Source organism: Mustela nivalis, assembly GCF_964662115.1.
Source record: "Mustela nivalis genome assembly, chromosome: 3".
In the NCBI taxonomy this organism is placed as follows: Eukaryota; Metazoa; Chordata; class Mammalia; order Carnivora; family Mustelidae; genus Mustela; species Mustela nivalis.
In genome coordinates, this window is record NC_139022.1 from 75,119,678 (window position 1) to 75,147,608 (window position 27,931).

At 44.7% G+C, this 27,931-nt stretch overlaps 1 protein-coding gene across 2 annotated transcripts in view; it reads right to left on the reverse strand.

Annotated features, from left to right (window-relative positions):
- The window catches only part of RASGRF2 (Ras protein specific guanine nucleotide releasing factor 2), a 250,919-nt gene that overhangs the window by 14,679 nt on the left and 208,309 nt on the right, over positions 1–27,931 (reverse strand). The window contains exons 19-23 of one of the 2 annotated variants that reach the window (XM_082724735.1): positions 15,152–15,264; positions 8,084–8,144; positions 7,680–7,783; positions 5,329–5,413; positions 2,090–2,287 (exon numbers count right to left, since the gene is read on the reverse strand). In XM_082724735.1, the coding sequence (XP_082580861.1) occupies positions 2,090–2,287; positions 5,329–5,413; positions 7,680–7,783; positions 8,084–8,144; positions 15,152–15,264 (561 nt within the window). The remainder of the gene's footprint in view (positions 1–2,089; positions 2,288–5,328; positions 5,414–7,679; positions 7,784–8,083; positions 8,145–15,151; positions 15,265–27,931) is intronic. The other variant, XM_082724736.1, reaches the window with a different exon arrangement.

Below are 27,931 nucleotides of genomic sequence, written 5' to 3' on the forward strand. Positions count from 1 at the left end.
TGCTCCTGGAGTAGCTAAACTACAATAAAGTGGGAGGGATATAAAAAGAACTCGCAGATCTCAAAGGTTAAAAAAAAACAAAAACTAATTAAAAAATGAGCTGCAGACATTTCATTGAAGAGGATAAACAGATGGCAAACCCAGCATATGAAAAGATGTTTAACATCACTAGCCATTAGGGAAATGCAAATTGAAACAATAATGAGATATCAAAATGGCTAAAATGAAAAACAGTGATAACAGCAAATGTGGGCAAGAATTTGGAAAAACTGGGGGATCCATACTTTGCTGATACAAGTATAAAATGGTACAGCCACTCTGGAAAAGAATTCGACAGTTTCTTATAAAAATAAACACAATTACCATCTGATTCAGCATTTGCACACTTGGGCATTTATCCCAGAGAAACGAAAACTAAGAGTCACACAAAACCTATACGTGAATGTGCATAACAGCTTTATTTGTAACAGCCCCAAACTGAAAACGACAACCCAGATGTTCTTCAAGAGGTGAACGGTTAAAATGTCCTATATTTATATCATGAGGACTACTTAGCAATAAAAAGAAACGAAGTATTGATACACGAATGGATCTAGGGAATTTTTAAAAAGGCAATCTCAAAATGTCATCTACCATATGATTCCATTTATATAATGCCCTTGAAGTGACAAAATTTTATAGAGATGGAAAACGGATTTTTGGTCGCCAGAGTTAGGGAAGGGGCAGGGAGGAAGTGGCTATGGCTGTGGAAGGTGGCAGGGGGGATCCGGGTCACAGCACTGTGTTGTATCTTCACTGCAGGGGTGATCAAAATGCATAGCAGTAAACACACACAGGCCCAAATGAGCACATATGTAAAACAGATCGTCTGAATAAGGTTAGGGATGTTACCAATGTTAACTTTGTGGTTGGGATGTTTAGTTACACAAGAGGTTACTGTGGGGGGCACTAGGTATAGGGTGTAGGGAATTTCTATTATTTCTTCCAAACTATATGTGAATCTACATGATCCCAACATAAAAAGTTTTGTTTTGTTTTGTTTTTAAATAGAACTTATAAAAGCTATGGTGAGGCCCAGGCTTTGATCACAGATAAAAGAATTTGCTTCTGGCGCCAGGAGGACATGGCGAAGTCTGGAAAATTCCCCCAACACTGTTTGAGAGGGCTGGGTAGTTATCTGCTAAAGAAGAGTCAGCCTGCCCACAAGGGATCACCAAGGACAGGACAGCCTCTAGGAGAGGTAGGACATACCCAGTCTCAGCAAAGCCGGTGGGAACCAGTGAAAGCTGTTGGGCAGGTGAGGTCAGCTAAGGCCCCCTGTTCCTGGGCAGGCCAGGCAGACCACACACCCACACACACCACACGCAGGCAATTCACGGGGGCCTGGAGCCGGCAACCAAGTAGGAGAAGACTGCACTAGGAGACCGGTCAGTGCACAAAGCCTCCCAGAAGCCCAAAGGAGCCCTCCCCAGCACCCAGAGAGGAGGCCGGGGGAAAAGGGCAGCAAGGAGACTGATTTCATTTGAATCTTGAAAAAATCGAATTAAAACAATAGGCATGAACAAGTTGAGTCCCATTAAAAGGAAATTAAGATCGCCTCCTTAAAAAAAAAAAAGAATGCTTCCTGCACCCCTTGTCTTTATGCCAAAAGTTTACTACATAAATGAACAAAATCAAAAACCAACAACAGTGAACGTTGAGACCCTAGGGCACTTATACGTTTACTTTGGGGAGAAAGAGTGCACTGCCGGACACTGCTGTGTTCACTCGGAATTCATAGGCCTTCTCTAAATAATTTAGGAGACAACTTCTGACTAGCAACTGCACCGTTTGAGGTTGTCCCCAAATACGTTATAATGAATGTCTGGGGTTGTATTTATTTTTCTAAATTAACCAGTTAGAAGTGCACATGTGTGGAATCAATTAAGTGGTAAGAACACAGTAATTACCCACGTTGGCACCTTTCTTTGGCAACTGAGCTGCTCGATGTGGTTAATTATTTTCTAATTCTTTATATTTCCCTCAGCTCTGGGCTCTGGTCTCCCGGCCTCTCCTCTCAGCCACGGGTGGGGGACACGCCGGAGCTCACCTGCTTGGACACCTTGGCCCAGGTTTTCTTCAGCCTGTAGATGGCGCTTCTGTTTAAGGCTGAGGTGATCTCCAGCACGCCATTGTAGTTGTGCAGGCAGCGACAAATGTCCGCCACGGCCACCCACTTCTCTATCGCGTTGGCACGGGAGCTGACATCGGCATAATTCATTATCTGGGAGGCCACCAGGTTACTCATCTGAGACAACGCAAAAGCCAAGAGAGGCCAGCTAAGAGCCGAAGAATTGCATTCAGGCAAAGCACCTGACTCACCCATAGAGATGTCAGGAAAATAGGGTGGCAAGGGACATGGAGGTCAAAGTCCACATTTAGATACCAACTTTCTGAAGAGACTAAAATGTGTAGTAATGCTAATAGCAACAATAAACCAATGGGAACCTGTTCATCCTCAGAGTGAACAGAGAGGGACTGTTGGGAATCCGTATGTTGGGGGAACAGGCCATTTTTTTTGTTTTGTTTTTTAATGAATAATTTTGATGAGGGAGTTATTTCTAGTAACTATTGAGGAAATGGAAAAGAATGAGCTAACTCTGGAGGAATGGCAAACTTTGCTGATGATGGATTCACTCCTTGGGGCTCTCCACAAGAGGTCCTTCACCCCTGGTGTGTGGGAACCAGGAAGGCCCAACTACCACAGAAAAAGAAAACACACTGACCCCCAAGCAAATCAGACTCTAACCTGATCAGGTCTCAAGTCAGACACATTTAGGGACAGGGGAAGAGAGAACATTTATTCCTTATCTCGCTGGATTTTCCCCACCAGAGTGAATAGGAGAAGTACTTTGGGGAGTACTATTTCAAGTACTATAGTACTTGAAACTACAGTTTCAAGGGGTAAGTACTATTACGCTATTAGATGAAACCAAGAGAAAAAGAGGCAGATGGCACCGCCCAACACTTAGCATACAGAAAGGGAAAGGACAGTTTAGGATTGATTACTAACAAAGGGAATGCAAGGTCTGTCATCTTATATCCATACAATGAATCTGGTGAGTGTACCAGTTCTCTGACAATTCCATAGATCTCACAGTGTCTCAGAATTGTACATATTCATTAAAAAATTATTTTATACTGAGAACCTAGAATGGACTAGGCATTCTTTAAGGTTCTGAGAACAGGAAACACCCAAAAATCAGTATCCCTGACCTCAAGCCACTGAGCCTTGTTAGGCAGAAACATGAAGGGAGGCAGACACAAACAAATAAATATCACATAATGAAAGGCAAAGCTAAGTCTTCATGGAGGGGTTTGCGGACATGGAGGTCGTGGGGGTTGTCTGGCCTCGTAGAGAGGAGGCTTCCAGAAAGAGGTCATCCCTGCTGTGAGTCCTAAAAGATGAGGAGGAGCTAGCCACTGCTTTTCATCAGAGGAGACCATCTGGAAAGGGACGGAGGTAGAAGGCACAGTGTAACAGGGGATCTGGTAGTTGTCTTGAGGAGCACAGCGAAGCCACAAGAGAGACACGGAAACCTGGTAGGCAGGGCTCTTGTAGGCCACGTTGAGCCACTGGGACTGTATTCTGAAGGGGAGAGGAAGCCGCTGGCCAGATTTTGTCATGAAAGTGATATAAACAGATTGGTCTTTCAGAAAAGTTTTTTTTTTTTTTTTTTTTCTGTGACACTGTGTGAAGAATGGGTTTGGGGGCAAGGAGATGACAGTCGGGAGAGTGAGGTAGGAACTCTCGGAGAAAAGGATGAAAGGTTAAATCAAGGTTGAATCAAGGCAGTAGGAAAGTAGGGGAAAATGGTCTGGGACATATGTAGATTTTGGGCTCATTTGTATATTGGGGAGTGAGGTGGGGTGGGTGACACAGAGTCAGAGATGCCCTCTAAATTCTGTGTTTGGGTGAGTGAGTGTGTGATCTGGGCCACACACTCTGGGCCAAGGCTAAGAACATCGCGTAAGATGAAGAAGTAGGCAGGGCAGGTCTGGGAGGTACTAAGGATCAGGAGACCCATTTGCAATCTGTTGAAGGCACAGTGCAAGTAGCCATCCAAGCGGGGACGTGAGGGTCTGGAACCCGGGAGGGAACTTCTCATTTGATGGTTCATTATATCCCAAGAGTATGTACAGCACAGAAAACAGAAGTCCATTTTCTAAGCGGGGCCTCTGCTTCTCAGAGAGGAGCCGGAGGGCTCCCGTGTCCTGTCTCTTAGGCAGCAATGGCGTGGGTGCTCCTCGTGGGGTAACATCCACGAAGCACACGTGTAACCTGCAGGTACCCTGCACGAAGCTCTGTCTTGGGAATCTACATTGTTGTTTTTTATTGTGAGCCTGAATGACTTATTAATTTACCTACAGGGAAGCTTGTAGTCTTATTTTTTTTTTTAAAGATTTTATTTATTTATTTGACAGACAGATCGCAAGTAGGCAGAGAGGCAGGCAGAGAGAGAGAGGGGGAAGCAGGCTCCCTGCTGAGCAGAGAGCCCGACATGGGGCTCGATCCCAGGACCCTGGGATCATGACCCAAGCCGAAGGCAGAGGCTTTAACCCACTGAGCCACCCAGGCGCCCCAGCTTGTAGTCTTTTTTAACATCATTATCCCTTTTGTTTTTCATTAGAACCAGAAAGGGAACCTTCCCTTTGCCTAGCTAGGCCTCAAGATACTCCCACATATGTGGTTCCGTCAAAGGATGAAGATCATTAGAACAGAACTGATTAGGAGTCGGTGGGTAAAAAAGAAGCTCCGTCTTACTGCTGGAGAAAAGCAGAGCAGCGAGTTGGACCGACAGCTGGTCACCAGCACGCACAGCTGCAGTACCACTGTAATTACGCTCGAAGCGGTCCCTTCCAACCCTGGAATGCATATGCGCTGAGTGTTCAGTAATAATGAGGATGATTTGTACTAACCCAACCTTACTGTCACCAGCACCACCGGGGACCAGTGACACATGTGCTAGTGTAACTAGTCAATGTATCACCACGACGTAATGATGATTGTAATAGCAATAACAGCAGCCATCTATACATTATTGAGCATTTACCAGACTGGAGTTTCATCAGAAGTGAACCTCTCATGTCTGGAAGTTAACTAGAAATTATTACATCACTGTGAGCTCTTAGAGAAGATTGAAGATTTAAAAAAAACAAAAACAAAAACTTTCATCAGTTTTGTTTAAAAAGTGGGGGCAGACTTGCTTTATTTTAGGGAAGGAGTCGTAAGACCCTGATACTCAGCTTCCTATAACATGCCCACGTTTTATTTTTATGGTTACTCACATCATTGAAGTGCTGGCTGGTTTTCATAATGTAAGGTGTTCTTTCATTTTTATCCAGCTTCATCCACCCCTGCCCAAGAAATTCTCTGTAAGTTCAAAGCAGAACAGAAAACCAGTTAAGTTTTTAAAGTGGCGGCCATGATCCTGAACTATGAGTACAAATATTATATACATTAAATTTGACCATCTCAAATGAATTTTGGCTCATCTCCAGCATTTTACCACTTTACGCCAAAAAGAAAGATTTTTCAATTTCCACCTTTCTCTTATAAATGTTTGGAATTTATTAGGATCAAGATAAAGGCTCCTCTGAAATTGGAACACAATGACCATCACAAGAAGAATAAAGACATTAAGTACTAACTCAGGAACCAAGACTGTTTTCCCTGGATCGGCTTAGAAAAACTTTAAGCCTTAGCAGAAGGGCTGACAAATCCATCACTACCAAAAATGTTTATTACGAACAACATGTGTTCCTCCACTTTGCTCTGATATTCTCCAGGACGATGTCAAATCCTCAAGCAGGGATTTCCCTCTGCTCGGCCAAGAGCCCAGAACAGGACACATGGTGAAGGCTGCATAAACACTTGTTACCACTTCACACAGGGAAGGCCGTTCCAGTGGTAGGAGCTCAGCCTGCTGGAAGGTCTGTCTTCTGAGTAAGATCCCTGCCCCTTCACTTGGCTCCCAACCAGCCCACCAGATCACAGCAAGCAATGGACAGGCAAGGTGGTGCATACGGCAAGTATTTTGTATTGGCTTGACAAAAGAGAACCTGAAGTGAAATTACTCTGACACAGTCTTAATCCAGAAATGTTGAGTGAGTTCCTGCAAAAGGTTGTTTTGTTCCTCCAAGTTCCCGCAGGGCTGTTGGATATAAAGGTATGGCAGTTCCACAGATGAAAATAATGGGTAGATGTCCAAGCCAGTAGGGAGGGGAGGAAGAGAGAGAGTCCCAGGAAGAGACTGACTGTGGAGGTTTGGCCTTTGCTCTTTCTCCTCCTCCACAGAGCTCAGTCAGGTTCATCTCCCCCTCCCCGAATCCCCACTGACTAGAGGCGAGTCAGGAGGTGGGGAGAGGCACTGTGGTTTCTTTTTTTCTTAGAGGGAGAGAGAGACAGACAGACAGACAGAAAGTTGGGGAAGGGCAGGGGGAGAAAGAGAGAGAATCTCAAGGAGGATCCATGCCCAGGGCTGAGCCCAGAGTGAGGGTCAATCTCACGACCCTGACATCATGATCTGAGCCAAAATCAAGAGTTGGACGCTTAGCTGACAGAACCCTTCCCAAGTGCCCCATGGCACTTGTGGTTTCTAACTCAAGACTTCAAGTAGTCACTGGGTTCTTTTGGACAGCCAATAGTCCACATTTCATTCCCCCCAACCTCATGCATCAGTGGAGATGGGGAGGGTGAGAAGATACACCGTCTACAGAACAGCCTTCAGGGCGTCTTCTGGCCTGGGCCCTTATGCCTCTCTGACCGCCCACTGCTGCACCTGAACCCCCAGCATCATCATGGCCTCTTCCCTACCTGCGACACGGGCCACATGTGTATCTCTTGCCCAGCCCCTCCTTTATCCTTCATTTAGCTATTTCAAGGACGTGGGCCAACAGTAGCCATTTGTCCAAAGACCTTGCTTGTGGAGCTCCTGATTTTGCAGTGGGAAGGGGCTACAGGCCCCCTCGTGCTCTATGTGAGAAGGCTGAAGCGGTGACACGGTCACTCATCATGGGGCAACTGACGCCCCAGGGCTCTGCTCCGCATGCACTCAGGGAGCGCTCCATAGCGGGAGTCTAGCCACCGTGTTGCAGAGTCTCTTAGGTCAGCAATACCTGTTGACTCATGGGAGCAGGTGAGGAGTTGTAGCCGAATTCCCAGATTTTACCCATCATCAGTGCTTCTCAAAGTATACTCAGATCACATAGTAGCGTCTGGGATTCTCATGGAAAATGCCTTTTTCCTGGCCTCAAACCTACTAGAACCCAAATCTCTGAAGGGGATATCTGGGAATGTACATGTTTAACAAGCTTCCCAAAGGACAGCGGGCACCACACAGTTCGAGAACTACGGTTGCAGCCATAGTGACGTTCCTATAATCAAGGGAGTAAGAATACAAAGAAATTCCCATTCCATGGAAACTGCTGCACGGAAAGAAACATCCTAACAGTCCCCGGTGTCTCCAAAGCCATATTTCTAACATAAACTGGGACCAAAAGGCATTGGAATCAGACCAAACCACCCTAAGATTAAGACTCACACCTCTGTGCACACACATCTGCCTGAGGAGTCATAGCAGCTCTACGCCCCCCGGGGCCTGCCTGAGGGGGCCTGCAGCGGGGAGGGCCGCACTCACTCGTAGGGAATGCTTCTGAAGACGATGTGGTCCAGGAGGGTGATCTGCTCAGCCAGCTCCATGGCGGACAAGGTCTCAAAGCACTCAGCCTTCGGACAGTCGGTCTGCAAGAGAGGAAGGTGGGGATGACACACGCTGAGACCCCGCGCCCGCAGCCGCTCCAAGGACAAGGTCCCTCAGGGATTCCAGCCTCGAAGACAATGACAGAAGGCTCGGAAATATCAGCCAGCATTCACAGCATGGACCAAGTGCTGACCTCTGAGACGAATCTTGGTCGTCGTCTCACCATGCTTCACCTAAAACGGCGCTGGAGCCCCCAGTGCTCAGTCATGGCGGTAACAGTGCTCGCCTTTGAGAGGGAGTTTGCACACAGTTGTGCTGGATGAGACCACGGCTGGACTTACCAGTTGAATTATATCCTCTAATTTTAGGTGGATGTCATCTTGATCATCTTGGGAAAGGGCCCTAAAACAAACAAACAAACAAACAAACAAATAAATAAGATAAAAATAAAAATATCCTCCATGAAAAGAAAACAGGCATGCCAGGAATGAAATGACCATGAGCAGTTCGGTTTTCCCTGGCTGGCAAGCTGGAGGGTTTGGGGTCCATAAGGCTGTGCCACCAGCTGGAGGCTCCAGAGACATGAGCTGGAGACAGGAGGTCAAAGAAAGAGAAAAACACATGCGTTAAAGACCAGGAGGATCGCTGAGAGGGCTGGCTTAGCCCAGGGAGCCAACTTCTTACATACAAGGTGGTAAATGAGACACCCACCATCAAAGCCACCCCATCCCCGTGCACCTGTGCACCAGAAATTCAGGGGAGTTCCTGGGGGACAAGAATTTGAACCACACAAGGCAGTAGCCCGTAGGTAAACTCTTTTCCCTTGATTCCCAGATGGGCTTTCCTGAGACACATTTGGTTCTGTAGCCCCACACACATAGCTACTCGGCTCACAATAGTTTTTTTTTCTAGTGATGAATGACTGCATAAATACCTAAGTTAATTAATCCTGAAGTGGGTGCTGGTTTCAGAGTGGGAGTGATATTTCATGTCCAACAGAAGTTCAGAGTCCAGGAGAATGATACTGATTATATAACTTGCCATCTGGGCCAAGCATTTTAAGTTCGCCAAAACGAAGGCATGATCATATATTAGAAGTAATAAAATGTTTCAACGCTCCCAAGCCATGTAGCCTGTCTCCTAGAGGGGGGTAGTTTTCAAAGAAATAATGATGTGATGTTGCAGTTCTCTGAACTGATGAAAATAAAACTCAAAAATACAAAATCGACAGAGATGGGTGACTGTACACTCCCCACATGCCGGCCATGTGTGAGCCATCGGACATACACTCTCTCGCAGCGTAAGAAGTCCCTTCCAAGTAAGCACTCTGATCTCCATTTCACAGATGAGGAAACCAAAGTTCAGGCGAACTAACTTTCCCAGGGTTTGGTCAGTGAGCTGTCCTGTTGCTCTTGCCTGTCTTAGGCAGTCATGTGAAGGCACCTCTTCAAGGATCCAACACAGAACACATCCAAAAAAGCCCCGTCTCCTTCCTCTCTCTTCCCCTCTTACAAAAGCTCTTGGCTGTTCACCAGGGAGAAGATTCCTTCTAGAGTAAAGGAGTGGCCGTCCTCTTGTCAGCAATGAGCCGTATCATTTGTCAGCGGAAAAAAATACTCATCATACGAGAAAGGCAGATGAAGGTGAGGAAAAAAATAAGCAAATGCAAGTCTTTCTCCAAAGACTGTTAAATCACACTTAAGGATTTAAGGGGATAAAAGCAACTCTTTCCCAAAGTTTATATCATTCTCTCCAGGGTAGTCTAGGTTCCTGGAGAGAGCTCGGTAGCCACATAACTATCTGTACCGATGGAAAAGATCTTTCTTTTTTCTTTCTTTTATGAGGTTGGGCAATAGTTTCTGCTTGGAAAGAAGTGGTCAGGATGTTGGTTAGCTTCTATCAAATGTTCCTTTCATCAGTGATCTCATGCTAATGTTCCAAGATGCGTCCTGGTCCTATTCAATTATCTAATGTCTTCTCTTTTCCCAAATGCCTATTGATGCTTCTTGGGACTTTGTGAGGTTTGTGGGTCACATTTTCATGACCTAAACCCACTCCAGCTGCCCACCCATGAAGTCAGTCATCGCTTGTTTTTGTTTTTTGGTTGTTTTCGGTTATTTTTTTATTTTATGGCGTGTTAGTTGTCTACCAAGATCTATGTCTACATAGATTCAGAAACCAGTTAATCAGACAACATTGGAGAGGAAGTGGTATTTTAGAAATAGAAAAGTCTTGAGCAGAGATCTTTTATTTTATATTTTTTAATATTTATTTATTTATTTAACAGAGAAAGACAGTGAAGGAGGGAACACACAAGTGGGGGAGTAGGAGAGGGAAAAGCAGACTTCCCGCTGAGCAGGGAGTCTGAGGCGGGGCTCGATCTCAGGACGCTGGGATCATGACCCAAGCCAAAGGCAGACTTAACTGACTGAGCCATCCAGGTACCCCTGAGCAGAAGTTTTTAGTCACAAACAAGACAAAAAACTATGTATGCCTATTAAGCTTCTTCATTATAAAGTAACCCCTGTGAGACAGAAATGGTTTATAACTGGGAACTTTCAGTTTCCTGTGTAAATGTAATGTATGTTTAAATACATTTTATGTTTACATCTCGGTATTATACAGCTTGACTGCAATACCTCTCTAATGGCAGGGCTACATTTGACTACAGTGTGATATGTCTTTATCTCTCGCAGCCACAACTTGTATTTGCAGGGAGGTATGTTCATAAATTTTCCCTTAGAGGGAAGATCCCTCTACCTCTGGCCCATCTCCAATAGAGGATGGATGTGTTTCTAGTCTTTAGACTGTCTTCGTGCATTGATGGACAAGCCAGGACACTGGGCTCCTTTCACATCTCCCAGTCAGCATGATCAGTTAAAAATATGTGCATTTAGAATGAAATGCCAAATAACACATTTAAAAGGAAATAGGATTATTCATGTTCTGCAACTGGAAAAGTCCTCTTACAACAGTGGAAATCAGATAGGCTTAAAAACAGAGCTAGGAGCAATTGGCCTCTGTCTCCAGACTGGTCCACACTCTCTGGGCAGACTGCTTGCTGCTGAGACTGGCAGGCTTACGCCCATGGCATGACCTGCCTCTGTCTCTGCTCCTCCTCACTTTGTGACTGATTTTAATTGCTTGTAGCGTCTCCTGCTGGGACCTGCCAGACCACCCCTTCCTTCCTTGGCTTTCTTGGGCATGGCTGTCCTTCCTTCCAGGCTTACTTGAGCCCATTGCTACCTATGCTCTGGCATATTTTTTTAAAAAGTCAGATGTCCACAAATGCATGGAAACCTTGAGTACTAAAGACTTCCGGTTTTGGTTGGAAATAATTCCCTGTTTGTTTCCAAATTAAGAAATAAAGTAATAGGGCACCTGGATGGCTCAGCGGGTTAAGCCTCTGCCTTCAGCTCAGGTCATGATCTCAGGGTCCGGAGATGGAGCCCGCATCGGGCTCTCTGCTCAGCAGGGAGCCTGCTTCCCTCTCTCTCTCTGCCTGCCTCTCTGCCTACTTGTGATCTCGCTTTCTGTCAAATAAATAAATAAAATCTTAAAAAAAAAGTAACAGAAACATCTTTATAATTTTCTACATAATTATTATTATTTTATATAATTGTCATATAATTACTGTAATTTTCATATAATTATTAAATAATCCCTCTGATTATTTATTATACTCCATGATGATATTTTTTTCACAAACAATTTCATGAATGAATCATGGTATTCCATCGGTGACGGTTATATTGAGGTCTTACCTCCTACTCTACTTTCTAATCATTCTGACATGATTTCAAAAATATAAATATGTAAATGTCATATATATAAACACAAGTATCTGTATGGTAAGTTATCAAAAACCCTGAAAAATTAATGTATCATTATTCCTCCCATAAGTACAATCGTGTGCTGGGGCAGGGACCCTTAAGCTTAGTGCTGGTGGAATGAATTACTTGGCAGAGGGACTTCAATAAAAGATTAGTAGTTTTCTTGCACTGGGATTTTTCTTTCTTTTCTTTTCTTTTTTTTTTTTTTCCCCACAAATCTATTCACTCACGTGTTGGTAGATAAGTTAGTGCCTCCAAGACCCGGCTGACCCAACTGGGACTCAGGCTATGGCTGTTTGCTCAGCTAATGGGCTGGTGACCCACTGCTATTTGTCTGTTTTAGTTGATAGGCTCAGGGCTAACCAAAGACTTTTGTTTGTTTTGGCCTCATGGGAAGAAAGAAGGTCAGAGGTAGGAGAATGGATGGTGTGATATATGTTCTCTGATTGGCTCTGTGGGTAAATTTTGAATGGTTATGGTGAAAGATGTAGAACCAGGAGCCAAAGGAGCTATTTTCACCAGAGACCTAAACTCGGGCTGGGTGAGGCCACTCTGGGGTGCACGTGGCTTAGGGATGGGTTGGGTGGCCTCTGGGGTCAGCTTTTTGATAGGGAAATTATGGCTTTAAAGCCCTGTCAGACAGCATTCTTGTCAGAAACAATGGTGACTCTGATAAGGTCTCTCCCTCAAGTGGTGTCTGGGGGCAGGGAACTTGAATAAAGATGTTGAGGCAGAAAAATGACTGGGTTTGTTCCTGAGCACACATTTTTTGGGACTTTCGGAATACTCTGGGAAGATTTTGCAAGGGACCAGAAGTGTGGGTGGGCAGCTGGGGCATCCCATCAGTAGAACTGCTTTTTTGTTTTGCTTTTTACTTCCTTTATTCTTTTACAAAATAGCAAGTGGTTTAGGACAATAGTTTCTTTTGTAACAACTATATTGAAATATAATTCCCATGTCAAATAATTCATCCACTTGAAGTGTACATCTGAATGATTTTTTTATTGCATTCATGTCTTCATGCAATATTAAATTGGCTTTTAATGTTATAATCTCTTTGGTGTAGACAAGGTGATGAAGCCTAAGGAAAGCTGAGTTTGACTAAGACCTAGCTTGGTTTGGCTTGCGCTGTATTGCCTTGATGGAAGAAAGTATTTTTCCCAAGAGCTGACGTCAAAGCTAACAGTGATAATAACAATAACAATAAATGTAACAACTGCTACTTATGTTTCAGGCGTGTTAACCTCTTTGTACAGATTATATCATGTGATCGTCACAACTCAATAGTAGGTACTACTAGTCTCATTTTATACATGAGGGAACTGAGGTTTAGACTAGTTAAGAAACTTGACAGCTGTAAGGAGCTGAACCAAGATTTTACCTGTGAATCCTGCAAAACTTAGAATCAAACTCAGTTCCATGGCTGTACCATCTACTAAAATTCCCAGCTGTACCACCTACTAAAATTTCTATCTCTTATTGATCCCACACCTTTAATTCTCAGGTCATCTATTCAACAAAAAGAGTTAGCACATCTTAAGCCTGATAAACAATAAGGCCTATAATGGTAAAGAGGATTCATCTTAAGGGCCAACTCCAATCAATAACATGTCAGTTAATGGAGTTCTGAGCTCACCCACTGGTATAGGCAGAAAGCCCTCAGGATGGATTGGTAATGTCTGGCATGGGCGTTGTGAGGGGATGGGCAGCATGTTTGTCAATCCTAAGAGTCTTTCCCAGTCTGAATACCCTCACTTCCCAGAAGCTGCCCAGTCAAATGTCCCTAGAGGCATAAACTTCTAGAAAATCGTTTCAAAATATCAGTGTTTGAAATAAAAACATAATAAAATGTTTATATAAAGAAGAGAGGAATAGTAATCATTCACAGATACCACTTATCCACTGAAACCAGGCTTTATCTAGAAATGTATTTACAATTTTAAAATCTGAAAATAAACACAGTAACAGAGGCCCTAAGCTTATTTAGGTGTTTTCATAGGATGGAAAAAGGTGAAGAGGGCTCTTAATAGATTCTTAGAGTTGCCCTAATAAAACACCACAAACTAGATGGCTTAAAATGACAGAAATTTATTGTCTTAGAGTTCTGGAGGCTAGAAGTCCAAGATCAAGGTGTCGGCAGGGCCATGTTTCCTCTGAAGCCTTTAGAAGAATCCTCCCTTGTTTAACTTCTAGTGGTTTGTGAGCAAATGGCATTCCTTAACCTATAGCTGTCTCACTCCAGTCTCTGCTCCATCTCCCTGTGACCATTTTCAGTGTCTCTCTCTTCCCATGGCCATCTTCTCATAAGGACACCAATTATAGTGGATTAGGGGGCCATGCTACTCCAGTATGACCTCATATTAATTAATTACAACTGCAATGGCCCTACTCCCAAATAAAATCACATTGTGAGGTACTTAGGGTTTGAAGGTCAACACACCGTTTTGGGGCAGACACACTGCATCAGCAAGAGCCCCTAAACCAAAGAAGGGTCTGGTGATGGGATCATGAACTGATGGAACTAAGAACGACTTAGAAGTAAATTGCTAAAATGTTGCAGGCCAAAAATCTGGCATCGCTGCCTTAGAGAGTAGCTTCTGAAAACATGGTAGACTGAACTAATTAATATGGATTCCCTCTATACACTGAATTCTGGATAACAAAGAAACAATAGAGTCAAGGTCAGAAGAAAGAAAGGACTCTTTTCAGAGATTGTAAATGGAACTAGAAGCCAAAATGGTAAAGAACCACCAGGTCTAGCAAATAGATGCTGGGCTTCCCATCCCCGAGTAGGACTAAACATATGGCCAAAAGCCAGGGGGAGAGTGGTAACTGAATGTCTGCACAAAGCCACTGATGGCCATCCTCCTCCTGTAGAGCAGACTAGAGAAAACTTCATCCATCAGTTCAAGAAGCTACAGGAAAGCTTGTTATTTGCTTGGATACTGGGTGTAATGCCAACTACCAACCCTTTCTTGTGGGAAACCCAAAGTACAAGCTTTTACCGCACCTTCCAGCTTTTATACAACTTACATGATGCAGGAATCCCAACCTGAGAAGTCATCAGTAAAACTGGTTTGGAACCAGTGAAACAAGCCGGAGAAAACATATTAACTACCACCTGGCACCACATCCACAAACCAGGGGCATGGGACTCTCACAGAAATGCTACCACCCTGCTCATAAACACGAGCTTATGACCAACAACCAGAAGCGACGGCAGGAAAGCTGCTTCTCTCTGCAGTGCTTGCTGGGGTCACAGGGGAGGATCCTCAAGGCATCCTCCTTTTCACTTTTGGTTCGTCAGAAAGCCATTGTCGGGCCACGGACAGGAGCAGCTGCATTCCCACACTCCACACAAGTTATGTGGTCCCCTACGAGAGGTCGTCCTGAGGCCACAGACACCAACATGCCCCAGAAACGAGAAGCAGATACGTCACACTCTGCAGTGGCAGCAGACTCCTGGCAGCACCCAGAAGTCCAAGACACATCTTCCTGGTCTGACAGGATTTTATTTTCTAGAACATCGCAGAAATCAACCCAAGTCATTAGAAGGTGCCTGCAACGGCGTTTTACCTCAGAATATTTGCCGTGGCTTTCCTTTCCTGGGGAAGAAGGTCTGGGTCTCGCAAAACTTCTTCTAGCAAATTGAGGACATTCATCTTTAGTTCGTTGTTGAGTTCAAAATCCTATAAAGCAAAATGCAGCTTGTAAAATTTTAGTTGTGAAGGTTTTAGCTCTATGACCCATGACACCATTTCTCATGATAAATTCTCTAGAAGCTATGTATGGACCCTAGGACTGCTCTCCCCACCAGAGATCCTGAGTTCATTGGTTTGGGAAGGGGTCCTATTGTCAGTAATTCTGACAGGCTCCCCAGGGGGTGGGAATTTCTCAAAGATACAGGTGCTTGCCTTAGCCTGAACCACTAGACCTCCTCCTACGTTTACTTCCATTTATCTTGCACATCTAGGAAGTAATAAACTTTTTCCCAGGAGCTTCTTAATTCAATCCTATGGGATAAAGGGCTTTGCTCTGATGTCCCGAGGTGCCCCCTACTGTAACCTGCTGTAATGTAAAGGCTGAAATAATGGTCTGGTTTCTCACTGGACTATATGTTAGATCAGTAACTGGGGCATAGCAATAGCTCAAAAAAAGAGATCTGTTGCAAGAATAAAATCTGTCATTTGGACAGTGACTTGAGTTAAGAACTTCCATACAGACAGGTGAACAGCTAAAGAATAAATGACATTCACAGACTGATGGGGCTGCATCAAGCAAGCCAAGGAGTGAGACTGAAGGGGCGCCCACTGGGCAAAGCTGGGTATCAAAATGAATCACAACAGTGATAAGTAATAACCCAACTAAATTAAAACAGCCTGTAAATCCCTAGTGGTGCTCCCAAAGATATAAATAGGTACATACAGAAAGAGGGTAGAAGAGAAACTTTTCTTTATAGTAGAATTCCAAACTAATAAATGCAAAGAAACAAAAGAGGAAAAAAAAAACACCATTTTGCCCAAAGCAGTAATAACTTGATCAGGCAACTGACTAGATGCTGAAATTTATTGGGAGACAGAATTAACAGTGTCAGAGTACCCTTCGGCCCCTGCCAGAAATGATTTGTTAATTACAAAGAAAGACTCCAGCAGACATCACCTTAACAAAGTGATCAGTTACCATCACCCATCACGGAACAAGCCCACATCAGGTACTACTAATGTGATACTCTGTGAAAATCATCATTTATTTTTTTCCCTTAAAATGCATAATCTCACATTTGCATTGTGAGGAAACATTGTGCTCTTCAAAAATGTTAATGCATTGAAAGATGAACAACAGGAACTCTTCCATTTTATTTTATTTTTAAGATTTTATTTATTTATTTGACAGACAGAGATCACAGGTAGGCAGAGAGGCAGGCAGAGAGAGAGGAAGGGAAGCAGGCTCCCAAGCAGGCTCCCCGCTGAGCAGAAATTCTGATGCAGGGCTCGATCCCAGGATCCTGGAATCATGACCCAAGCCAAAGGCAGAGGCTTTAACCCATTGAGCCATCCAGGTGCCCTGAACTGTTCCATTTTAAAGGTCACCGAGGGGACCACGGCTCCATGGGACAGGTGAATCGGGGATTAGATCTGAGGTCAAGGGGAAAAGGACATAAAGGCATCACTAGGACAACTGGCAAAAGTCAATAGTTGGGAATAGCATCAATGTTAAATTGTCCTGAATATGATCATTTTTACTGAGGCTGTTTAAGAGCAGCTCCCTGTTTGGGAGGGCAGGGAGGAGACAGAAAGAGAGGGAGAACACAAATACGATGAGCACATTAATTATTATAAGTGACCGTAAATGGGTATCAGTGTTCTTTGTCTTATTCCAGCATTTTTCTCTTGATGTGAAGTTTTTAAAGGTACAAAGTTGGAAAAAAGAAGAAAAAGGTAACATCATGTTTCTTACACTCTTTTATTAAATGCGCTGACAGGTGGCATCCTGGGATGGTCAGGTTTTCAGAGACGATCTGCACACTGCTAGGTCCTGCTTGCAAGGTCCTGACTCTGAGACACTGTCTTTCTAGGTGCAGGCATCATGTACGTGCATTTCCCCTTCTATACAAAGTGACTCACTACAACTACATTTTAACTTTAAGGAAGGAAATTTTGAAGCACTGACATTCTGAATTCTTTTAAATGATTAGAGAAAACATTGCTAATTAGAATGAATCCAGCAAAAAGAAAACAGCACACACTTCCTATTTTAGTAAATTAGGGTCAGCAAAAGGATCCGTAATTTCACAAATTGCAGACAATGCGACAGTCTGCCCTAATTTGAGTTGGATATTTTTGTGTCTCAGTTAGGTGGAAAACTGTGTAACAAATTTTTCTCAGTATTTCAGTTTTACTGCCTGACAATTAGTATCACTTCTTTGGACCAAGAGCCCCCCAGGCCTGGGGCAACAAGGAGGTTAATATCTCTTAGCATTCTCAGGCTGCCAGCTGATAGGTTTTCCTAAAATTTCATCTATTTATTGTCCAACAGCTTCTCGGCTATTGGTTTTCCTTTTAAAATACATGCAAGTAAGGGTGTACTAGGTGGCTCAGTCAGTTAAGCAACTGCCTTTGGCTCAGGTCATGATCCCAGGATCCCAGGATCCCAGGATTGAGCCTTGCATCAGGTTTCCTGAAGTTGGGGAATCTGCTTCTCCCTCTACCCCTTACCCCTGCTCATCCACACTGTCTCAAATAAATATATAAAATCTTTTTAAAAATGTAGGCAAGTGGGGCACCTGGGTGGCTCAGTTGGTTAAGCGAATGCCTTTGGCTCAGGTCATGATCTTGGAGTCCCAGGATCGAGTCCCACATCTGGCTCCCTGCTAGGCAGGGAGTCTACTTCTCCACCTGACCTCTCTCCTCTCATGCTCTCTCTCATTCTCACTCTCTCTCGTTCTCGCCCTCTCTCTCAAATAAATAACTAAAACCTTTAAAAAAAATAAAAAATGTATGCGGGGAAAAGAGAGTCATATCTTGCTACTGTGTTTTTAATTTGTCCAACCCCTCCTGCATTTCAAGGCGAGGGGAGTATTTGTAAACAGCTAATAACCCCACTAACTTCAATCCCTGAGCACCATCAAAGGATTTCTCAGCCATCGGGAGTCTGTTTCCTTAATGAATATTGGTATTTATTAGTGAGATGATAGAGTCCTCCCGTAGCTGTGTCAGTCTCTCGAACGATGCACATCATCTGACGATCATAAGTGGTTTAGTGGGAAGGACATCAGGTCAGTGTCTGGTCCTTGCTGAGGGATAATTAGCAGTTTCATCAACAAGCTCCACTGAGTACCTGCTTTGCCCCATCCTGGGCTCAATAGGGGAAAACAGCTCTGAGACCCCAGGATGGCAAGATGTGTGAAAGGTCTCATTAAGGAAAATAAAATGTCATTTTATTATTCTGAGTTCTGGAAAGACTAGCTTGAGAGAGCCCTTTGGAAACTTGGTGGAATCTGACCAGACACTCTTGGCGGCATGATGAACGTTAGAGGTGAGCATTTGCTCTGCTGGTGATGTAGCTGAGGAAAGCACACTATCCAGGGACGGCTGAGTAGGAGACGTAAGAATTCTCACGTGTAGTTTCCCCTGACATTTGCACAGGTTTTTCTCACATTCAAAGTGACCGTCTGTGCATGATTTCAGTTGTCCCTCGGCTGACCCAGGAGCAGACAAGGAAGGAACCTATGATCTTGTGTCACAGGTGGGCCATGGAGGCTGAAGGGATGTGATCATACTGGGGAGACAAGACAAGGAAGGAGGTACCAGCAGCGGACAAAAGCACAGGTGGTCCCTCTGACTCTGATAACCTGTGCTCCTATCTGCCAATAGGCCCACGATTCACCACAGATTCTTCTTTTTTAAAAAAAGATTTTATTTATTTGAGAGCGAGAGTGCACAGAGAAAGAGGGAGAGGGAGAAGCAGACTTTCCATAGAGCAGAGAGCCTGACACGGGGCTCGATCCCATCACTCTGAGATCATGACCTGAGCTAAAGGCAAACGCTTAACCACTGAGCCACCCAAGGACCCCTCACCACAGATTCTAACGCAGGAATTCTGGAACAAGGATACTTTTTTCATGAACTCTTGGGTGATGCTGATCACGTTTTCAGTAGCAAGACTTGCCACTGTGTATTTTTTTTAATTCATGCAAAAATCAACGCCTCAAAAACTGACTAAAAAAAAAAAAAATCCAAATCCTCTGATGTACTACCTAGAATGGGGAATTTTCTTTTTTTTAACCAATGCATGTGAAATGCAGAATTAGCTATCTGAACGTCCCTGCTCAAAATGTAATAGCTACTACTTCACTAGAAATCTAGAGCAGCTAAAAAGCCACTTGCCCTATTTAAATCCAGAGGCAGACTATTCATAAGTCTGCCTAACAGCCGTTTTTAAATTATCTGGAATCTAATTTTTTAGTCGCATTTCCCCAGGCCCTGAATGGGAAATGAGAACCCTCTTTGGGGCGAGGGGGTCGGGGGTTGGGGGGGAGGAGGGCGGGGAAGAACACTGGCTCCTTCTCATAGGCAGCAATCGGGGTGCCCACGAGATGGCGCTCCTGGGTCGTCCGGCTCTGCGGGAGTCCGCACCGCCTGGGTGCTCGGACCTGGCGGGTGGCAGAGCGCAGTGCGAGCCAGGCCCTGAGCCGGGAAGCTGCCTGTTGTCGGGTTCTCTCGTGCTCCAGATCAGCGAGCCCTCCGCGTCCAACAGGAGCTGAGGCAGTCACCCAAGCTATCCCAGCAACAGCTTATATAGGTTAGTTTTTGTTTTCCGATGTTCGAAGCAGAGATGAGGAGACAGAAGATCAGAAAGAAGAAACCACCGGGCTTCCAAAGGCGGACAGCCCGCAAAATGGGAGACTTTTGACATTTCAGTCACTGGAGAAGAGAGGATAGTTCTTATTCCTTCAGCACTTTCTGAGCACCTCAGTTCATGACGTCTCGGGGCGCGGGAAGGCAAGGCAGAGGACAGCAGTGTGGGCGATGGGCAGATGAAGCAAACATTATTAACCCCTAGAGCCGGGTGAGAGGGGTCTGTGATTGGGGTGGGTGGGGGGAGCGGGGCCCTTCCCCGCTGAGTTGGAGGAAAGGTTTTGGGCCTGCAAATGCAGCTCCGGGAACCCCTGCAAAGAGGGGACAGCTCACCTGGACTATCAGGGAACTTGGCAAATGCTTAGGGACAAGACATTACCAGCCAATGACGTTAGATCCCCCTCAAGACACAAGCTATGGCAAGAGGAGTTTTATTTTACCAAGATTTACTGACTCTGTTCCGACACATTTATCAGTGATTCGAAAGTCAGTATTTCCCTCACCCAGGTTAGTGGAGTTCCTGGGGTAACTAAAACTTTGTGAGAGTTCCCCAAATGCCAGATGGTATTTTAATTATGATCTAATTTAACACAGTTACAATCATTATTATTCCCATTTTACAAGCAAAGAAGTCAAGGTACAGGGAATCCAAGTATCTTGTTCAAAGTCACAACAGACAGCAAGCGGGCAGACTCAGGACTCGACCCCAGGCAGTGTCCACAGAACACCCGAGTTCTCACTGCTAACACCCAACTGTCCAAAAACAGTAGCTAGCAGTGCTCTAGCGCTGGTAGCTTGGGCTGAAAAGACATTATCAGATGCTGATTGTCCTGCTGGAGCTATCTCCCTCCTATGCTAACACCCATCTGAGATAGAGATCTTGAAACTCAGGTTTGTATTAATAAGACTAGATCATACAACAGAAAAACAATCTGTGATGCAATAAATCAGATTCTCCAGCCCCCTGGAACTAAATCCCTGCTGACAGCTGAGGCGTGCGGGCAATTACATTCATTCTTTCAGGAGAGCAGGACAGTAATTAGTAATACACTATGCATGGCCAAGGGAACTCTAGGACACTGGGAAAATCTGATTTAATAAACACAGTTTGAGGGTAAAGAGAATTGCAAGAATAATTTTCTCACTGCAATCAGTACAGTTTATTCCCAACTATGGCCAGAGTTTTAAAAAGGAAAGTAGAAATACTGCAGAATGAAGTAAAACCACATAAATAATTTTAAAACCTGGACAGTGGGCTCATAAAGAAGGGGATTGGGATGTGTTACACTCAAAAATAAGAGCCTGGGGTTTGAGAACAATTTTCTTTCTTTCTTCTTTTCTTTCTTTCTTTTCTTTTCTTTTCTTTCTTTCTTTTTAAAGGTTTGATTGACTTATTTGACAGAGATCACAAGTAGGCAGAGAGGCAGGCAGAGAGAGAGAGAGAGGGAAGCAGGCTCCCTGCTGAGCAGAGAGTCTGATGTGGTGGCTTGATCGCAGGACCCTGAGATCATGACCTGAGCGGAAGACAGAGGCTTAACCCGTTGAGCCACCCGGGCACCCTGACAATGATTTTCAAGGCAATGAAAAGCATGCTAGTGTTCGCTGTTCTCTTTGACTACAGAAGACGAAGAGCTGAATTTATATTGTGGTGTAGATTTAGGTTAGGTCTGTGCCATTTTGTTACCTGGGAAACTGCAGCACAGGTACTGAATGATCTTCCCAAGATCTATGCAGATCAACCTTGATAGGTTGAGGACACATTTCTGGATTCCTCATTTTAATGAACCAGAGATAACAATCCTCTAAACCAATGTGGTTTTCAGTTCTTTTGAGGAGGGGAGACCTTATTCAGAAGGTAAATGTTGAAACCTTATCCCAGGGCGGATAGTGCTGGCTAACAACTGGCAAGGGAGACCCTACAAAGCACCTATTTGGCCTTGTCCACTGTCCACTACCCCTGGTCAACCAGCCTTCTTGCCACCTCTGGGTAACCTTGACTCTGAATCACATTTTGTCACTGGAAAAGTGAAAAGCAGGGTTTTCCAGCATTTCCCATCACCCAACTACAAAGATATTTTAAAAGCCTCTTTGTTTGCCCTACAAAAGGAACAACTGACTCAAAAAACATAAGCAACGGCATTACCTTTGGAATAAAACCCTACAAGGCAACTCCACAGTAATTCCAAACTTTCCAGCACCTGTTGAACACTTACTCATAAGGTCCTAGAATCTCCAAAGAGAAACAGAATATATAGAAAATTGCGACTAAAAAAAAAAAAAAAAAAAAGAAAGAAAGAAAATGTGTAACTGACCAGCATGTAGCCACGAATGCACCAGGAAGAGGTGGTAAATCCCATATACAATTAATCCCCAAATATGGTAAGCACAGGTGCTCCTGGTGGGGGTGCAGATATTTGTTGAATGAATGGACAAAAGTTCTAGGGAGATTACTTGACTTTGAGATGTGTGGTAATATGTTACCTAATTCTTCTTAAACTGGTGTTTGGGGAAATTATTTGAGCAGATGTGAGGTGGGAGGCTACTAGAGGAAGGCACTATGCAAAATGTGGAAGATTTGTTAGAACAAAAATAACCGGGGGGAGGCAAATGGCGATGAACGACACCAACTCGGTGAGAAGGAGGAAACCATGCAGAAAATAATATATGCGACCATTTTCTAACAAGTGATTCTGCATTTGAAGACTTGCTAATATCCAGCCTGGACAGCTGAGCTTAGAAGAATTTTAAATACGGCCCACAACCTTGAAATCACAGAATATCTCAGAAGAGAATCAGTCCACTTAAAAAGCATTTCTCAGAAGAAGGAAATAATTTTCTAAGTGCTATGTTTTCCACTGGTTTCTAGAGAGGTGGTTAATTGATAGGATTGTAGCTTTCAAGACAATGACAAAGATTGCAGAGGGGAAAAATAACCGTTTGGAAAGGCCTGCTTTTAATCTGGACTTTTTAATTTTCTTCATTAATTAATGCCACATGCCAACAAAATTATCCTTGACCTTAACTTGAGAAGAAGCCTTAGTGAAGAGTGGTCTATAAGTTATACTTTGTTTTCCGGGTCCTGACCCATAAAAGGGGAAAGACTGGTAAAGGAAGCTGGGAGGCAAACCCCATCCCTTTCCGCATTGGAGAAGACACACTCAGAGTCAGGAGTGTGGCAGAAGTAGAACCTTTGACATTCATCTAGGAAGAAACTTCATTATGCAAAGACATGAAGAGATATAGGTTGGCGAAATCTGGAAGCAGAGTGAGCAGGAGATGAAGCACAAGGAAAAGGGCAGCAGGTAGGCAACACCTTAAGACTGGAACTAAGAGGTGCCTGGGGGGCTCAGTTCTTTAAGTGTCTGTCTTCAGTTCAGGTCATGATCCCAGGGTCCTGGGATCAAGTCCCTGCATCAGACTCCTTGCTCAGCGGAGAGCTTACTTCTCCCTCTACCTGCTGCTCCCCCTGCTTGTGCTCTCTTTCTCTCTCTAACAAACAAACAAACAAACAAATAAAAAAAATAAGACCTGAACAAACCTGTTAATGCCCCAGTGCTGAGCTGGCTCCTTGGAGTCCTGGGGGACAGGGGCGGGGTCCAGAGAAGGGACTGAGGACTCAGTCCTGCATGCCGTGGGACTCCAGAAATACCTCCTAGGTCCACAAGTGATTACGAGCGTGTAGAATGCAAAGTGTTGATGTAAGAAGCTACTGATATATGTAACATCCCATATGGTGTTTCTCAGTGTTTTCTGTCCATGAAACCCATCCACAGAAGGTTAAAGAATCCTGTTGGTCTTACGGAGAAAGCTAAATTTCTGTCTTGGCAACAATGGGAACTGAAAATAAGTTCCACTTAACACACTGGTTCCCTAAACTCTTAATTCCATTTCACACAGACTTAAATACATCCTGTTGTTAATTTCTCACCAAGTTTTTTCTTTTCTTGTTTTTAAAGACACTCATGGAAAGCTTAAGGATAGTTTAAAGGCTAACAATAGGGATGTATAAAAGATAAGTGACAACTGTGGTAAGTAGTTAAAGGAAGTCGGATCTTCTTACTTGGTTGTTTGCCTGGACCACAGAAAAAAAGAGTTAAAAAATGAAAATCTATCTTCAGGATTTAAAAAAAAAAAAAAAAAGGAAAGAATAAAATCCATGGTAATCAGATAATAGTTTCTGCTTTTATATTTTATTTTATATTTTCTAGAGCATTCTGACAATTCATTTGTGCGTAAGAACCCCTTATAGATCATTTTGCTGGTTTTACGAATGAGGATGGTAAGCTACATGGGAATCTAGACTAGAATTCAGATTTCCAGACTTCTCTCCTCGCCTGAGCCCTTCTGGACCCAGGAACTCAAGTGAAGTCTGATGCCCAAGGCAGTTTGTTCTGAGGGGGGAAGGGCAGGCAGATCTTGATAAAATAATACAGCAGGGTCAGATATGAAAGTGATGAAAGTAGGTGCCAGTCCATGTGCCCAGGAAATCAGGAGGAGTCAAAAGGAACTTAAATGGCTAGCCTAATTAAATCAAGTAGAGCATTCTCCATCTCACTTTGGCTTCCCTTCCTGGGAAATCAGAGTTTGGGAACAAACACTGGTTTATACCTGGGGGACATTCGAGATTTCTTAGCCTGGACATGCGGAGGTCCACGGGAAATGGTGTGGACAACTAGAAGCAAATGAGTGCTAATTAGTAAAGACGAGACTAAAATAGAGACGTGTGTATCCTGTTGATTATCTTCCCATTTAGTGCCTTTGTACAACGATTTGCAAGGCTGAAGCAAGAGACAACGAATTTATCATTAAACAGAAATAGTTCACAGCTACCAGCTTCTCACACTGCAACTCAATTCTCTCTCCTTGTTCCTGGCATCCCCATCCACACCCACTGGCAGGGGACAGGAGCCTCACTGTACTTTGGGGCTGCTGAGCAGGGGGCCAGCATCCTCATCCACCTGTTAGGTGGGATGTCTGGGGTCTCCTGACTTTTCACCGTAGACAGCACTAGCTCCAGCTCCCTCCAGGGCCAGTGCTGCAGGAAGCCTATAAATCATCGTCTGAATATCCAAGAGGTGCCGCCCTTCAGAAGGGAGGCAGGGCTCTGGCTGGTTAAGACCGTAAAGATCCTTTGTTTAAGGGACACAGAAGAGACTCTGGGACAAAAGTAACTTTCCTAAGGAAAGATTCAGAAATAGCAAAAGCATGGTCAGTGTTAGCGTATGATATTCTCGCCTTTTTGAGTCAGAAGTGATTTTGTACATTTTGCTTTCAAGCTGTCTGTACTCCAAGAGTTGGCGGGCGAGATCGGGGGTTACAGCCCTTGCTGGGCAGCCAGCACTGGAGTATGGAAGCAGCTTCTGCCACCTGCTATCTGTGTCATTTCGGGCAGATCGTTTCACCCCCCAAAGCTTCCATTTCCCCATCTATAAAGCTGGATAACAACATCTACCTTCCCTCTCTTAAAAGGTTGAAGTGAGGGGGTAAATAAATTAATATTTAAAAACGGCTTATAGACACAAAAACAAAAACATGGCCAGTCTTGTCACTCAGAATGCACCCTCATAGAGGAAACTGCCTTCTAGGTGGGGGGGGGGGGAGGCGGTGTCATGTTTTCAAGTTGCCTATAAAAGGCCAGGTGCCCTGCATCATGATTACGGCAGCCTCAAAGCTCGGACTGGTTCAGTGGAAAGAAGAGCCGTGGCTCAAAGCAGAAACAGACAGGGAGCCTGGATGGGAGAGCCCCCCCACGGCCGGCTGACCAGGTGGAGAGGAGGAGGAGCTGAGCCTGAGGGCGGGACGGTGAGGCTGGAGGACGGCTGAGCACCATCAGAAGGGTCCACAGGCGCTGCTTAGTCTGATCTGTAAGTCAGATCCTACTTACACCTTTCATCCTCCCGCCCACATTGAAAGTCTGTACGAGGCTCATCCTTGGCCCAACCTCCATTTCAGATTGAGAACAAAGACTAGATCTGCACTCAGTGCTCTCATTTGATGCTAGATTTAGTGTCTTGCTAAGCAATGCCAAAAATTTTAAAAATTAAAAAAGGGCCCCCCGTCATCTGTTGAAATAACTGACAGAAGAGATGAACTGTAGAAACTCATTTTAGGACACCCTGTTCCCTGCGGTCTTTGAACATACGAAGTCCCTGCCATCCCAGCAACACCAGCGTTCCTGCCTCAAGTGGTCAACCAGGCACGATCCCACTGGACCCCCTGGTCTGAAGCGGCAGGCTCGAAGCCCAAACGCAAAGATGCTCATTGGTACATTCCCTTATTGGGAAAAGAGCCACCATCTCCTCTGGGACTGATAAAACCCCAACACTGATGTTACTTAAAAGTTTGCTTTGTCTACAGACCCCACAGAGGTGTGCCCCTCTTCAGCAGGCTGATTGCTGGGGCCAAGCGGAGATGACCGTGCTTTCCTGTTTCAGAGGAAGGGGGGCCCTGCTGGAGAGAGGGAGGAGTTCCGAGCCAGACATTAGGGAGCTAGGTCTGGCTCTCAGCTGTACCTCTGAGGGGTCTAGGACTGTGCATCTATACTGGAGCCATTTGTTGTCAGATGTGACTATTTAAATTTAACTAAATTAAATAACGTCCCAACTTCCGTTTCTCAGCCACCCTGGCTGCTCCATTTCCAGTGCTCCATGAGCCACATGTGACTACCGCACTTGGCACTACAGATACAGAATGTTTCCACCATTATAAAAGGTTCATCTGGGCAGTGGTAACTGACCCTCTCTGAGACCTAATCGCCTCCCTGGTCCGGTCCGGTCAGAGTAACAACATCTGCCTGGGTTTAGGCCCCCACGGGGCTCTGCCAGGAGAAGCCGTCTGTGACGTTCTGAGCATTCACCTGTGGCGGCTGCTCTAAGAAGTCTCACCTCACCTAATCCTCACACTCGCCAGAATAAAGAAGGGACACCATCCGCACTTAGATGGAAGGAGAAATGGAGTCCTGGAGGAGTTGAATAGTTTGCTCGGTCACATGGCTGGTGGGTGCGAGGGAGGGGACTGCCATCCGCGTTAACTCCGACCCTGAAGCCCTCCCCATCGCCCCACCGCTCCTCCAGCAGCCTTCCAGAAGCCCCTCGGTTCCGACATCCGTGTTACATGCACACAGTGGCCCGAGGTCAGCTCCGACGGGGATTTCTGGAGGTGTGAAAGCTTTCACCTCAACTACTACCCGGGACTATGAAGTCGAGTTGTGAGAGCTGCTGATTCGCGTCTCATACCCCAACCTCTGTTTATTTGTTCAGTGTGCTCAGGATATGGATTCTAACAAACAGACGCTGGGCTCTGTGTGACTGTGTGTATATGCGTGTACTTCTACATGATGGACTACATATAAAGCTCTCTGATTATGGGAGAAGCACGTATGTATGTAACAAGTATCAGACATACCGCTCACAGTGAAAGAGCAAACGGGGGGAAATGAGTGTCATCGGCCGATAAGGGATTTTATCCTTACTATGGAGAAAGTACGTAATATCAGTAAGAACAACAGTAAAACCAACAGAAGACTGGGAAATGCCCGAGACGAGGGGCATGGGCTGGAAAGACCCTCTTGGGTGCTACCTTATCTTGATCAGGGTAGTCGTCGTCGTACAGGTGCGTTCAAGGTAAAGTCTCTGAGCCACACTCCTAAGTTTAGTGCCCCTTATACGAATGTAATAGCTTGGTAAAATGCAACAAAGCATATAAACCGAAACACAAACTCAAGAGTTCTTCGTCATCAGCTAAATGCATGCTCTTTGTTCCCCAAACAATGAGTGTAAGAGGACTAGTGAGTTAGAAACCCAACAGCTGAGTCATTTTGATACAGACTGTGAAACTGCTCGCCCACATGACCTGTACCTCTTGTGCCACAAGCAAGGATGTAGTCATCAAGCAGCAGCACTGTTGTTCACTGATCCCATTAAACTGCTCTGTCCGCTATCCTTCCCCACCCTGCACATAGCTTTGGGGCTGGCACCAACGTCTTTGAGAACTTTTAGGT